We start from the raw sequence: 15,000 nt of genomic DNA on the forward strand, positions 1-15,000 counted from the left end.
AGACAGCCGGTACAGTGCTGCGCCGTGAGTAAACCTCACTGCCTGACACCTTAAGACAAGGATGGGCAACTGGCGGCACGCGTGCCGCACGCGGCCCGCCCCCTTATTCATTGCGGCCCACACTTACATTTTCAAAAATCTTAAAAATGCTTCCCTCTGTTGACGGACTTTTACTTTGACATCATTCAAATGCTCGTCTCGTGGGATAAGGAACAGCTGTGACAGTTAGTACAGCTGTGACAGTTAGTTGAGCTGTAGACAGTTATCTAGTAACATAGTAACGCATATTGTAAGCCTCTATTTTACTCACACCCTCGAAAACGACTGTAAGTGTTTTGGCTGTCTCACACTGTGATAAATATGTTTAAGTGACCTAAGTTTCATTTCTATGAACTGTGTTAGTTCGTTGAAATGTAAAATTTAATTATTTGTCATTTACGTTAAGGCTTAAGAGATGTGCTAGCGACACAGGCTAACACCCATGGGTGTTTCGCCTCCTTGCTAGCACACTTATCAGACTAGGTTTCAGCACAGTAGTGTATAAAATGAATTAAAAACCCACGTCACCACAGATGTGGGTCACCATATGGCGACTTGTAACCACTGATGCAGGCTGTGTGTGTGTGTGTGTGTGTGTGTGTGTGTGTGTGTGTGTGTGTGTGTGTGTGTGTGTTTGTGGAGGTGCAAGTCTTCTTTGATTTTTAATCGTCTATCTAGTTCAGTTTGTCTGTGTGGGGGACGACAGGGGAAGTGAATGAATGGAGAGAAGCTTTGCATATCTCAGTGCTACAGGCGAATATGACACATTGTACACACTCATTCAAGCACAAAGGCTACATTTCCTTAATCACTATTACACCCCCCCTCCTCCCCACAAACACACACACACACACACACACGCACACCCGCACACACACACACACACACACACACAGTCACACACACAGTCACACACACAGTCACACACACACACAGACACACACACACACACACACACACAGAGGCACTGAAAGCACTTACTAAATTTCACAGGCACTTACTGAGCCCTACAGAACAAAATATAAATAAAAAATATTATATACGTTCATGGACATACAGTTGTGCACATATTTACTGAACCATCAAGTGCACACTAAAAAACACAGCCATCCAAAACACACACACACACACACACACACACACACACACACACACACACACACACACACAGGGTGGCATGCTGGCGTCTGAAACTTTTAATTAAAGTCAATGAATGAGAAAGCAGAGAACTACACACACTGATACACTCCCAAAAGCACAAATACCTTCACCAATTAGTCGGAGAGAACATCATGTATATGTAAATAAAACCTAATTTGCCCAAATATATTTAAATATTGCACTTTAAAGGGGAAAAAGTAATTATCTGAAGTAACAACAAAATCATATCTAAACTTTTTAATTCCAAAAAGTTGTTCAAAAACTGCAGAGAAACACAAACCCACGCCCACAGACCTCCTCTACGACCTTGTTTACCAAACTTAAGTGTCTGTGTGTGTGTGTGTGTGTGTATGTGTGAGTGTGTGTGTGTGTGCGCGTGTGTGTGTGTGCGTGTGTGTGTGTGTGTGTGCCCCATCAGCTCAGTGTTTTTCAGATAGTAAGAGAAGTCGGTTGACATCCCCAAATGACTTGTCTTGCCGTCTTCCTCTAGGAATGGGGGCAGACAGAAGCCATATCTGATGGACAGCTCACAATCCCATAATCCCTTGGCTCAATAGTAAGATTCCTACTCAGCTGTTCAGACGCTTTTTCTTTCAATCTTTCTTTTTTTGTCTTTCATCCTTTCTTTTCACGCAGGCAAACACACACATGCACGTACACACACCCACACGGCTGGACTCACACACACCAATCTGAAGACTGCACCAGAATTGGCAAATGGTGACAAACATTACAGGTAATAACATATAACTTGTGTGTGTGTGTGCGCGTGCGTGTGCGCATGCGTGTGTGCGCGCGCCTGTGTGTGTGTGTGTGTGAGTGTGTGTGTGTCTGAGATGTGTCTTTACTGTTATGGGCAGTCTGCTGAGCATCATGACAAGCCATCATCCGCTGCATAGAGGTCATTAGAGCGGCACATGGCGTCTGTTCTGTGACTTCCTGACACTCATGTTCCTAACATTTCAGTGTCATCATATCTCAGCACCAGCACATGTCACCTCATCTTCCCAGTCCTCTGCACTGGTGTGTGTGTGTGCGTGTGTGTGTGTGTGTGTGTGTGTATGTGCGTGCTTGTTAGACGATCCATTTTCCCTGTGGGGTTTGGAATAAGGTCTGTTTGTAGCTCCCTGCTGTATGCTTCAGCACCTGAGCCACACACACACACACACACACTCACACACTCATTAATCAGCATGAGAGGCAGCTTTACGAGCTTTATTTACACCGGCTCCTGGCGTCCTGCTGTGGCTCCATCACACACACCAGACCGGCTGGGGATTGAGAGGTCAGCTCTGCAGACACTCCTTCTGCGATAACACATGGCCACGGCATCCCTACTCACACTCTATCGCTCGCTTTTACTCTCTCACTCTCTCTTTTCCTCTCTCTCTCTCTCTCTCTCTCTTTAAGTCTCTCTCTCTTTTCCTCTCTCTCTCTCTCTTTCTCTCTCTCTTTAACTTTCTCTCTCTCTCTTTTACTCTCTCTCTCTCTCTCTCTCAACTCTTCTTCTCTCTAAAATCAATTTCAAATTCAAACAAGCTTTATTGGCATGTTGTGGAACAGTATTGCCGAAACAATGCAATGTACAAAAAATTCAATGTCATTAATTTAAATATTTGACATGGAGTGTAAGTAATTATGAATATATATGCATATAATCATAAAATAAGAATACAAAATAATAACAAAAACATTAATACATCAATAAAAATACATTATTAAGGCTTTATTCTCTTATTCTATTTCTCTCTATTTCAACCATCTCTTCATTTCATTCTCTCTCTCTCGCTCACCCCCCCCTCTCTCTCATTCCCTCTCTCTCAATGTCTCTCTTCATTTATTTTCTTTCTTTATATCATTCTATCTTTGTGTCTCTCCTCTCTTTATATCATTCTCTCTCACACCCCCCCTCTCTCTGTTTCTCTCCTTCCTGTCTTCTTCTCCTCAGCTCCTCTTCCCTTCACTCTTGCCTTCCATTTGTTCATATTTCTTCCATTTTGTACCATCACATCTCATTATCTATTTGTTAGTGTGTTTACACGTGTCTTTCTCCCTTGTGTGTGTGTGTGTGTGTGTGTGTGTGTGTGTGTGTGTGTGTGTGTGTGTGTGCGTGCGTGTGTGAGTGTGTGTGTTCCTGTCTGTGTCTGTAAGATATAGCTGGCCAGTGAGTCAACAGCTTGTCCATTTCACATGTTGTACTGAAGTGGAATAATGTTTCGGCTGTAATCTTTCCCCGCGCTGCTAAGTGCGTGTGTTGCGTCTGCGTTCCAAAACAGGTCCTTAATCTCTAACCCAAATAGCAACCCTAACCACTGATCAACACCTGATCCTGGAGCCCTGCACTGTCTTTGCCTCCTCTACTCTTGACCTAATTGCACACTGCCATGTCGGACCTTCACCGAATCAGAGTCCTAACATCACTCAGTATACTTAGACAACCGTGTAGCATGCTGCCCTGCAGCTGAAAAAAAAAAATTGTGTTCATCAAAAGGTCGAGGCGCTCTAAACTTTCCTCGTTTGAAGAACCTCTCTTTGGGCTTTAAAGGATTTCTGGTCGACCTCAAGAGTAGTTTCACAGATTAAGTCTATAAAGCTGATACCCTAAAACCAGTAATTTGCAGAACATTTAAGGGTGGTTCTGGGTTCTAGTCTGTGGAGACAAGCTGCGGAGCGCTTACGAGTTCTAGATCACATCAATTTACTGTGTGGGGAGGAGCTCAGGTCGCAGCCTCTCTGTGGAGGAAGCCAAAGACAGCGTGAGAGAAAGGTAGAGAGAGCGATAGACAGAGATAGTTAGACGGAGAGGGAGATAGAGAAAGCTCTTCTGTATCTCAGGGCAAACACATGGACAGTCAGTATCTGATCCTCGAGGTCTAGGGAGGCCTCCTCTCGAAAGGCCACAGATTACAAGTCCGCGCCGGCAGAACCGGCAGCCAGAGTCTCGGCAGAAATCTCCGGGAGGAGCTGGTGTTTGCTCTCCGAGCCTCCGGTCCGCCATGCATGCCGCCGCTTCTCTCCACTCCACTCATCTAGAAGCCTCTGATGACCATCAATTTCAGTTACAATGAATGCAGATTCACATCTAAGGAAGGGTCCTTTCACTTTGTATCTGCCATAGCAGATGACCAGGTCCCTGTACACACTGGCTGTAGAGGCAGCCACATTCCTTTGGGAACTCCAACCAAACACAGCACTGACCTCATGTTTCTCTTTAGGGTGATTCCCTGATAACTAAAAGCAATCATACGTACGTTCTATTCTCCTGTAACTGACCAATGACATATGTGTATACACACGGCCACATACACACAGGATTTTACTCATGTGCAACCATCCAATCACATGCGAGACTGGGGGCCGTTAAAAACCATCCAAGCCCTCTGCCTTCTGGCTTGTTTTCTGCGCAAGTAATCACACACAAGTCATGCCCACAGTCGCTAACTCCTTTCATGACAACATCATTTAGAAACAGACCTTTCCCTCCTTCTCTCTCCCTCCTTCTCTCTCTCTCTCCGCTGCTCCCCCTCTCGCTCTCCCCAGTTCCAGGAAGTATTTATCGCTGGAGGTGTTTATTATAAATAAATAGTCTGGCGGCCCGAAGCCAATAAGCAGGGTGACATTTTCCGACAGCAGATAAACAGCGCTGACCGCCTAACCGCTGAGAATGTCATTGCAAGGGGGGCTGCTTCACCAGAGGGAAAACACACACACACACACACACACACACACACACACACACACACACACACACACACTCACAAGCTTCTGTGCTGCCGTCTGCAACTTTTAATTAAGTCAACGGATGAGGAAAGACAGAAAAGAGACGTGCATGCGGTGTTGAACCTGAAGGATTAATTGCCCGGTGCCTCTCCATCTAATTAAGGGTCACTTTGTATGGTGGTCGCATTAGCGAAAGGGTCTTGCGATAGCAGGGCCACCATAATTAAAAAAATAAATGGTGGGTTGGAGTTGCTAATGATCGAGGGACCTCATCCAAACACACAAGTCAAATTAATTCCCTTATAATAACAACGGCTGTTTGATGTTAATGGCATGTTATCAGGGTGGATTAGCATGTTGTGTTTACGTGATTACAGACACCAATTTCAGGGCTGTGTGTGTGTGTGTGTGTGCGTTTGTGTTACCGACTAAGTATGGTATGGCCAAACAGGCAATCAAAGACCATGTTTATGCTAATGTGTTTCTAGCACAGTAATTGTTTTGTGCCATTAGGGTCCAGATAAAGGCCAATAACTGAGGAATGTAATTTTCACTCGTTGTAGTCTGTCTAGTGCTCCTGTACCACTCAAGGAACAGTGTCCAAGCAAAGCAATCAAATGCTTGCCTCGTGTTTAATTGAACTTCACTCTTTTTATTGTGCAGTGGAGAATTATGTGCAACTCCTTCATCGGGCAGCCCGCAGGCCAAGCAGCAGTAATTAGGGTGTGTCAGTGTCAACAGATTGAGCATAGCACAGCATGTGAGTAATACCTTTATCTCCTCTATTTCACTCTTTCAAACTGTATCTATCTTCTTCTCTCTCTGTTTTATCCCTCCCCTACTCCATCTCTCTATTTGTCATCCCATTAAAAGTCTGTTTTGCGTCTTGTTTGTGTTCTTTCTTCCCCCACTTTCTCTCAGCCTGCTGCTGTGAAATACAGACATTCTAGGTAGACAGAGGTCTTTTGTCCCCCCCCCCTCCCTTCTCTTTCATTTTGTACGGTTCCCTATATCGCTCTCTCCCTTACTCCCTCCATCTCTCTCCCTGTCTCTCTTACGGATAGGGTTGGGGGGGGATTAACCAGTGCCTGAGTGCCCGGAATAATGATTACTGTGGCGCTCCGACACATTTTTGCACACTGCCGCAGATAAGAGAGAGGCAATCTGCGAGCGGGGTGACTTCGCCACTATTCCTGTAGCTCTTTGTGCTGCCGACAGGAACGTCACAGAGAGAGGAAGCGCCGATCAGACCAGCTTAGCAGCGCAAGAAACACACACACAGACACAGTGAGGGAATGAGACAGAGAGAGAGAGAGAGAGATTAAGAAAGAAGGTCAGGAAAGGGAGGAGAAAGAGGAAAACCAAGAAGGAGGATAGGCGAGCAGACAGGGGAGGAAATAGGGAAAGGAGAGAAACAGGGAGAGACCTGAGAGAAATGCTGGGGTTTGAGCGAGGGAGACAGCGACAAGCAGGTAAAGAGAGGAGAAGGAGCAAGACCTCCCTTTCAGCACATCTTCCATCGCATCAATCATTCTTCTCTCTCTCTCTCTCTCTCTCTCTCTCTCTCTCTCTCTGATGATTCCCTTTAGGCGACAGAAGTTTGACCTGAATTGGATTCTAGAACTCAACAGAGCAGACCACTGGTATCCAGTAACAACCACATTCTCCACGACCTGGAGGGGATTTACAACTGACTGATCAGGCAGCATTCTAACACGCCCTGCTGCTACCGTAGGACTAGCTGAGAGAAAGAAAGAAACACAAGCTATGCCAAAGAAAGTTGGGCAACAACAGCAAATAAACAAACAAACAAATAAATAAATAAAACAAATTGAGTTTTGAGGTCACTGGTCACTTGACAGGAGCCAACTTTTGCAGCCAAAGGGAAAGTTTTGTTCTTTTTTTCCCTCCCGTTCTTTCCCCTTGTATCATGAATAAAACATAGCAGACGGTAATGAGGAGAGAGGCTGTCTGCCGTTTTGCTCATAAGACGAAGCATCGTGAGCAGACTTTCTCCTGCAGGCATGATGCGCACACAATAGGCGGAATGTCAATGAGCCAATCAGAGGGGGCTTATGATTTCATCCTTGACACCAAACAAATATGAAGTCTGACACAGGAGCCATGTTGAGAGGGTCATTAGCAGTTCTGCCACGCACGAGAACAACATTCTTGGAGAAAAAAATAGACGGATGCCGTGTAAGCAGCCTTAAGGACTATTACACTAAACACTCTCAGAAACATGAAACATGATTTGGGTTTCAGCATTGGAGGATCATTTCAAGGTAAAAAACCTTTCCTCTCTCTGATAGCACACAGTTCTTGAAAAAAACTTTCACATACACCTTCAGCCCTATAGGACTTTTTCTTTTCCTGAGAATCTTGCCTCTGAGCAAAGAGAAGAGTAAACAGATCATCAATCCAACCCTCAAAGCACCACCTCAGAGAGGTTCACAAGTTCAGAAAATTCCTGCCAGCTGAGAAATCTGCCCATCCACTGGCCAAGGGCAGGCATCCTGGTGACTCCATGTGTGTTATCAATCAAGCCTAGTCTAATCAAGCCATGGCACTTTATTCTGCCCATCTACTGACATCCATGCAGGCCTGCTCAGGGCTGCTTCTGACCACCAACCCTCTGTGGATAAGAAGATCCACTTAGATGAGTATAGAACTAAGCAACCAGTACATCCAGGTCAGTAAATTATGAGAGCGCATACACATACATAGATACGGTTTACTCTTGATGGTAATGGTTTATAATGCCGTGGAATTATGTTGAAATACAATGTGAAAAATGACAGTGTATTGCAACCCTTGATAATTAACATAATTAGTGTGATTACTTGTGTAAGCAATCATACTATTGATCTCCTTAGTTTGTATTATTTATACTTAATCCACACATTTTTTTGCCGCAGCTTATCCTCCTAGCGCTTTTGAGATAACGACATGTCCGTCCTGATCCTGCGTAGTGCGTCTTTATAGACGGTTGCACTGCACCCTGATGTCTGAACGATTAAACCAAAACATTAATAGCAGTCTATATTTCACCCGATGCCAGTGTTATGGTTAAATATCTGGCTGGTTTTCAAAGACGTTCCAGAAACCATTTAGACATTTAAATTAAATATTGAGATAGGCTATTGAAGACTCGAACGGATGTCTTCTAACAACAATAGCTATGATAGAGGAGACCTGCAGTAAAGGGGATTACGATATTTCCGAATTGCAGAAAACAACGTTGACCGGTATTTGGTCATATAATCTGGGTTGGTGGTTTCTTCATTTACTTCAACAAATACAGTGTCCTTGATTGGGCAGGATATGTAGCTTATTCCACACAATAAATGACTCAGCTTATGTTTTATAAATCTTATTAAGCGTAATGTGTCCTGTAATTATAATAATCAGCATTGGGGCTGTATAATCTCTTCATTGGCTGGGCAAGGGTCTGCTATGTCGAGCAATCACACGATGCATTTTCTTGCGGAAATGCATTTCTAGTTCTAGTTTTGAATTCTTATTCTAATTCTAAGTCATATATTCTAGCTTCACACAAAGAGGTGGACCCGGAGAAAGATGAAAGGTTAAAAATGTTCTACGACAAATAAACATGTCAGGGTCTTAAGTACACTCTTCTCATTCTGTTGAGCCAAGCTCTGGATATTGCTCAGTTTTCTGCCCTATCTCCGCAGCCTGGTTTAGTGTAGCTGGCGCCCCTGCATCACAGAGCCACCGAGGCCCAGTCGCTCATGCTGAGCAGCGCGTGGGGTTCCCAGCTGACCGACCGCAGAGCAGCGCAGAGCAGCGCAGAGGCTTTTAACATCGCCGTCACGTGCGCATCAGCTGCCTGCCGCATTTAAATAGAAGGCATGACTCACCTTTCTGCATACAGAGACAGAGAGAGAGGGAGATGGAGAGAGGGAGGGATGGAGGGGAGGGAGAGAGAAAGAGAAAGAGGGCGAGTGCACACACACACACAAGGAGGTGGAAGCAGCTGAAGTGATGGTGTCAGGCTCACTGGTGGATGTGGGTGCGGAAAGGGCCGGGGGTTGAAGGAAGGGTAGATATTTGGGGCAGCGGTTCTATTCAGAGGGGCAGTTTGTCAGCCTGTGTGGACAAACACATGTGTGTGGGTGTACTGTTTGTGTCCTGCTGGGTCAGGTAGTGTTACCTGTTCTTGTCAGATGGATGTGTTTTTATTTTGGAGTGTGTGTGTCTATGTGTGCATGTGTGTTTATGTATTTGTCAAGCTGTGTTCCATCCAAGCATGTGGGAGTTTTTCTATGTCTCTGAATTGTTTTCTATGTGTCTGAAACGATGTGGAAGTGCAGCATTGGTTGCATACGTACATTTATGTGAGTGAGTGAGTGAGTGAGTGAGTGAGTGAGTGTGTGTGTGTGTGTGTGTGTGTGTGTGTGTGTGTGTGTTTGTGTGTGTGTGTGTGTGTGTGTCTGTGTGTGTGTGTGTGCATGTGCTTTCCTATGTCTAACATCTCGTCCTTACCTTGCCCACGTACTGTGGGTCAGGCCCGAAGTGCTCCTCCAGCACGAAGAATTGGTTCCAGATCCAGCCACGCTTGGGCCGGTGGTGCACCTCCGTGTCGTTGCCCCCATGACTCTGGTTCTGATGCTGGTTAGGTTTCTGGTGTGACCCGCTATGCCCACCACTGTGCCCGCCACCATGTGCCAGTGAGTGGTTTCGGCCAGGCAGCCTGGTGATGAGGTGGTGCCCGCTGCCACAGCAGCGCTCCAGTACGCAGAGGCACAGCAGCACCGGGCACAGGCAGGCCGAGGGCACCAACACCCTCATGGTGCTAGGCGCTCCCAGGTGGAGTTCCCACCTGATCCCAGTATTCCCAATTTAATTATCAGAAAAATAGGAAAAGTGCAAAACAATATTCCCAGCGGATTGTAAGTTAAATCCTATTGCGGTGAAGGTCCTTGCTCCTTCCTCTTCGTCTTTCTTCTGTCTTCTCCTCCTCCTCCCCCCGACTCCCCTCCTCTCCGGCCCGCTATGCTGCTTATCCCCCCTGCTGGTCCTGGTGAAGGCTAGATCCAGAGCGGGAATGGGAAACGGGTCTGCGAAGCTTGGCTGAAGCCCATGGTTTCAGACGCTTATCTCCATGGAAACAGAACAACAACTCCACTCACATCATGGTGGCCCGGCGATGTCGGACTCAGCACAGAGATGGGACGACTGAGGTGGACATCTCGAGGTTCCTGTGAAAAGAGGATAAGAAAGAGGAAAAGAAGATGACTCAATGAGTGAGCAAAGAAGACACTAAAAGTGATGATGCATGGGGCTTTTTGAGCAAAGTGCTCTGATTGGATGATTAAACATTTGTTGTCCAATATCGATTGGGAAGTGGCCCAGGCAACAAAAAGTTGCTCCGAGTACATCACCATCGGGACCAAGTCAGGACAATAGAGCAGACATCTAGCATGTTCGCATGACCCAGAATGCACCAGGCTAACACTGATTCCTTGAGGGAGCCGGGAACACTGTGAGGTCTTTGGCACTTCACCAGCCCAGAGAAACATCACTCCCATCACCCAAACAACAGCAGCTTCTTGGCAGCTCCGTTCTGCCTGCAGGGGTAGATTTTTGGGATGAGAGCACTGAGCTGAATTATTCATGGCCAGACAACCTCACTCACGACTCCTCCACCAGCTCAGGCCCATACCAGGTAATGAAATGTACATTCCCATTGTGCACTTCTTCCCTTGTCTTCTATTCTTCTTCTCTTTTCTTTTGAGCAGCATGTGATACACAGAGGCTCAGAGAGGCTGTGATCCTTTGGATTGAGCGCTGCCACATGAAGGCAGGAGATTGGAGTCATCTAAATAATCAGCACCCCCGAGAGAAAGCTGATCAGGGAACACATTTGGCCACACACATTAGCCTACACACACATTAGCCTACACACACTACCTACACACACATACCTACACACACATAGCGTACACACACACACTACCTACACACATTAGCACACACACACTAGACACACACATTACCTACACACACTAGCCTACACTATTAGCTTACAGATACCAGACTACCCATGTGGAGAAATAGCACGCAAAAGAGAGAGAGAGTGGGAGAGGCAAAAAGAGGAAGAGTGAGAGACAGAGAGGGAGAGGCAGAAAGAGACGAGAGAAAGAGATGGTGAGGTGAAGACAGTGAAAGAGAGAGAGAGGGGCAAAAAGAGAGTGAGAGAAAGAAAAAGAGAAAGTGTGAGAAACAGACAGGAAAGGCAGAAAGAGAGAGAGTAAGAGATGGTGAGAGAGAGAAAGAAAGGCAGTGAAAGAGAGAGAGAGGCAGAGCAAGATAGATTAAGAGAGTGAAGTAGCGAAGTGAAGAAGAAAGAATGAAAGAAAGAGAGAGAGAGAGAAAGGCAAATAGAGTGGGAGAGGCAGAGAGTGACAGCCACTTGCATTACACATGAGTTAGGTGTAGTTAACTTGGTTGGATGCTGATTGCAGGGCTCCAAGCTGTGGAAGATAAATCCCCCCCCCCCCCAGACTCCATGCTCCTACACACACACACACACACACACACACACACACACACGCCAAGCCCACGGAACGGGCACACTCTTTGAGCAACCTAATGAGGTCTGGGGAGCGAAGTCTACACTTGCTGCCCACATCCAGAGTCAGGATGTACGAGAACTCCTGCTGAGAGAGGAAGTGCAACCTCAAAGACACACAGACACACACACACGTATTGATTTAAATGTGTTCAAAGGCCACACCGTGCAATCTACAAAAACAGCATGGGTTGTGTCAAAGGACGAGTGACTTGGCAAAAGGCATAGGATGTCGTCTCACATCCAAACACGCATTCACACACACACACACACACACACACAACACACACACACACACACCACACACACACACACACACACACACAGCAAAATTGATCTCATTTTTAAAGATTGAAAAAGGATGTGGGGGCATTGGGAAAAAAAACGAACGGAATAATAATACTTTGATAATGCCGTCACGGAAATCATTCTCCTCTACGGATAAACGGCACAATCCGTCTTTTTTTTTATGTATGTGGATTAAAACACCAGCTTTGGATCCTTGACTAATCCGTATGTTTTTGAAATCCCAGCACTGGGGAATGATGCAGCTCAGTCGCTGGGGCAGGGGAGTACGGCGTTTACAGGGAGACGCTTGTTGAACAGGGTCTAATTCCTCCAGAGCCATCTCATGACAACACTCAAAACATCACTGCTACTTTACAGCAGAGTGGATTACAACACACACCTCACAAAGACAACGAAGACAAGGGAACGCGTGTGTGTGTGTGTGTGTGAGAGAGAGAGTATAAGTATATCTAATATATAACAAAAGTGTTCCCATGTGTGTGGAACACGTCTGTGACTGCATGTGTGTGTGCACATCCTCTTCTCCACTATTAATACTGCTTAGACATTAGTTACAGTTCTACTGTCATGACCTGCCTTGGCAACACTTCTTTTAAATATCAATAAACACCGGTGAACATGAGAGAATGAGAGGGACAGAGAGAGACGTAGAGCGAAGAGAAAGAGAGAGAAAGGGAGATAGACAGAGGAGGAGATGTGAAGGAGAGTGATGTTGAGAGGAACAGTATGCCTCATGCCTACCCGTTTCAGACAGCCTGCCTTAGATTGTCTTTAACTGGGACCATTGGCTTATCTAGCCCACGTGAGCTCAGCCTTCTGGCTGTCCACCTAAAACATCTCTCTCTGTCTCTCCCACTCTCTCTCTCTTGTTCACACATCTCTCTCTATCTCTCTCTTTCACACTGTCTTTCACACACTGTGTCTGTCTCAAAGAAGGAGAAGACACTGTAGTGACAGCACGCAGGAAGAGGCCTTTTCCTCAGGTATCTCTGTCAGGGGAATGGGTGTCTGATCCAGCAGAAAAGAATGAGGGCAAAAACAAAGATGGCCGCTGTTCATTAATTTTCATAACATAACAAAATGGAGAGACACTGTCCAAAAGTCAGGAGAGCTCCTTAACACTGCCCCCCCCCCCTTTCACACCCTCAACACACACACATTTAGAAATGTGGATATATCAGGAGTTTGTGCTTCATGTTGACAGATCAAATTCACTAAAGTGAATGAGTGAATGAATGAATGAATTAGAAACATGTTGTGACACAAATAAGGGTGAATGTGTTGAATGGGTGATTGAGTGAGCGAATGAATGAGTGAATGAATGAACGAGTGGTTGAATGAATGAATGAGTGAATGAATGAACGAGTGGTTGAATGAATGAGTGAATGAATGAACAAGTGGTTGAATGGATAAATGACTGTACATGTAAGGGATGGTGAAGGAGGAATGGAGGGTGAGAAAGAGATGAAGACAGACTGGGGGAGAAAAACTGAAGGAGGCTGGTAAGAGACAGGTAAAGCAACAGAGGTAGCCAGGTGTAAGAATATTTACACACACACACACACACACACACACACACACACACACACACACACACACACACACACACACACACACACACACACACACACACACACACACACACACACACAAACTGAAGCCCTTCATCTCATAAACAACTGTCAGTCTCTCTCCTCAGACAACACACACACACACAGAATAAATATTAAAACATTCAATTTCACTGCCTTTGACTGAAGAGACAGCAGAGAGGCATACAGGTCAAACACACTGTGCAGTCCTGAGAGAGACAGAGAGAGAGAGAGAGAGATTAAGATATCAAATGGAATGGAGAACTGGGGGGGGGGGGTGGAGATGCAGGGGAAAGTGAGAGAGTGAAGAAAGAGACAGAGAGAGAAAGAGAGAGAGAGAGAGAGAGATGGAGATCAAACTTGTGCAGATGTCCTGTGGTGTGTGTGAGTGTTGGTAAGAAAAAGTGTTTTGATGTTATCAGTAGGAAATGCCTGTAACTGATTTGCCTAACGCAAATACGTTGCGTGCTAACTGCCAAACGGATAGCGATGTCGCTCATGAAATATACATGGAGGGGCGTTAAAAACCACACGATCTGTTGTACATGCTCCCAAATTACTCTCCTAACAAATCCGGCCGTGAAACGATGAATATTCATTCCCTCCCTCCGCGCTGTTTTCTTTTGGCAACTCTGAGAAGGGTGTGTACGTACAGTGTGCATGTGTGTGTGAGTGCCTGTGTGTAGCGTGTGTAGCTCGTCTGTGTGTATCAGTGTGTGTGTGTGTGTGTGTGTATTTTCTGGTTGTCTGCACATTTCCACTGACAATACACGGCGGCACAACACCTGCATAAAGTGACAGTTTGCTTCACGTTGTGCAATTAAGGGGATGTTGGGCGTGAGGCAGAGGACACGTCGTCTCTGTTGCATTACGCATTTACAGCCAAATTCGGCACCCGGCGACTCGCTCACTGTCACACTGCGGGTGGAGGAGGAGAAGGAGGAGAAGGAGAAGTAGGCCGGGAGGAGACGCTCTCCTCCTTATTTAACTAAAACTACGGGAGGAAATGGCACCGGTGAGGCAGTTTTGCGGAGCGCTGTGGAGAAGTGCTGTTGAAATTGGAAGATGCGTTTCAAAACACGGAGACTCATGAAGCCTATTAGAGTCACACAGGGAGAAGAACCGCCGCCATGATGGGGTCAAAACACACAGGAAATCACACACGCACACACTCACACACTCTCACCACCAAACATCTGGCTGTCACGATTTTTGCATTCATTATCTAATACACACACACACACACAGCTGTCATAATGGGCACTTGTTGTGTGTGATTAGCATGTATCTTGGAGCCCATGCAGTCTTGGTAATTAGGCTGATTGAACTAATTCCCCGCCTTTCAATCCTTTCCTCAACTTTCTCCTCCTCCACCACCTCTCTCTCCCTCTCCACATGCCCTTTCATCACCTTCTCCTCCTGCTCCTCCTCCTCTTCCTGCTCTTCCTGGCTGTGTTTTGTCCTCTCCTCGTCTCACCTTTCAAGCCAAATGCAGTACTTCTTCACAGACTGCGGACTGGCCATTTCATTCTCCTCACATGCGATCGGCCACTCTCTCTTTTTTCTCTCGCTCTTGTTCTCCTC

The 15,000-nt window shown here is 46.0% G+C and overlaps 1 protein-coding gene across 1 annotated transcript in view; it reads right to left on the reverse strand.

Annotated features, from left to right (window-relative positions):
- The window catches only part of LOC116224347 (cadherin-18-like), a 77,403-nt gene that overhangs the window by 52,294 nt on the left and 10,109 nt on the right, over positions 1–15,000 (reverse strand). Inside the window, exon 2 of the mRNA XM_031583654.2 lies at positions 9,427–10,142. Within this exon, the coding sequence (XP_031439514.1) occupies positions 9,427–9,732 (306 nt within the window). The 5' untranslated portion in view covers positions 9,733–10,142. The remainder of the gene's footprint in view (positions 1–9,426; positions 10,143–15,000) is intronic.

This window comes from Clupea harengus, chromosome 17 (genome assembly GCF_900700415.2).
Source record: "Clupea harengus chromosome 17, Ch_v2.0.2, whole genome shotgun sequence".
NCBI lineage: Eukaryota > Metazoa > Chordata > Actinopteri > Clupeiformes > Clupeidae > Clupea > Clupea harengus.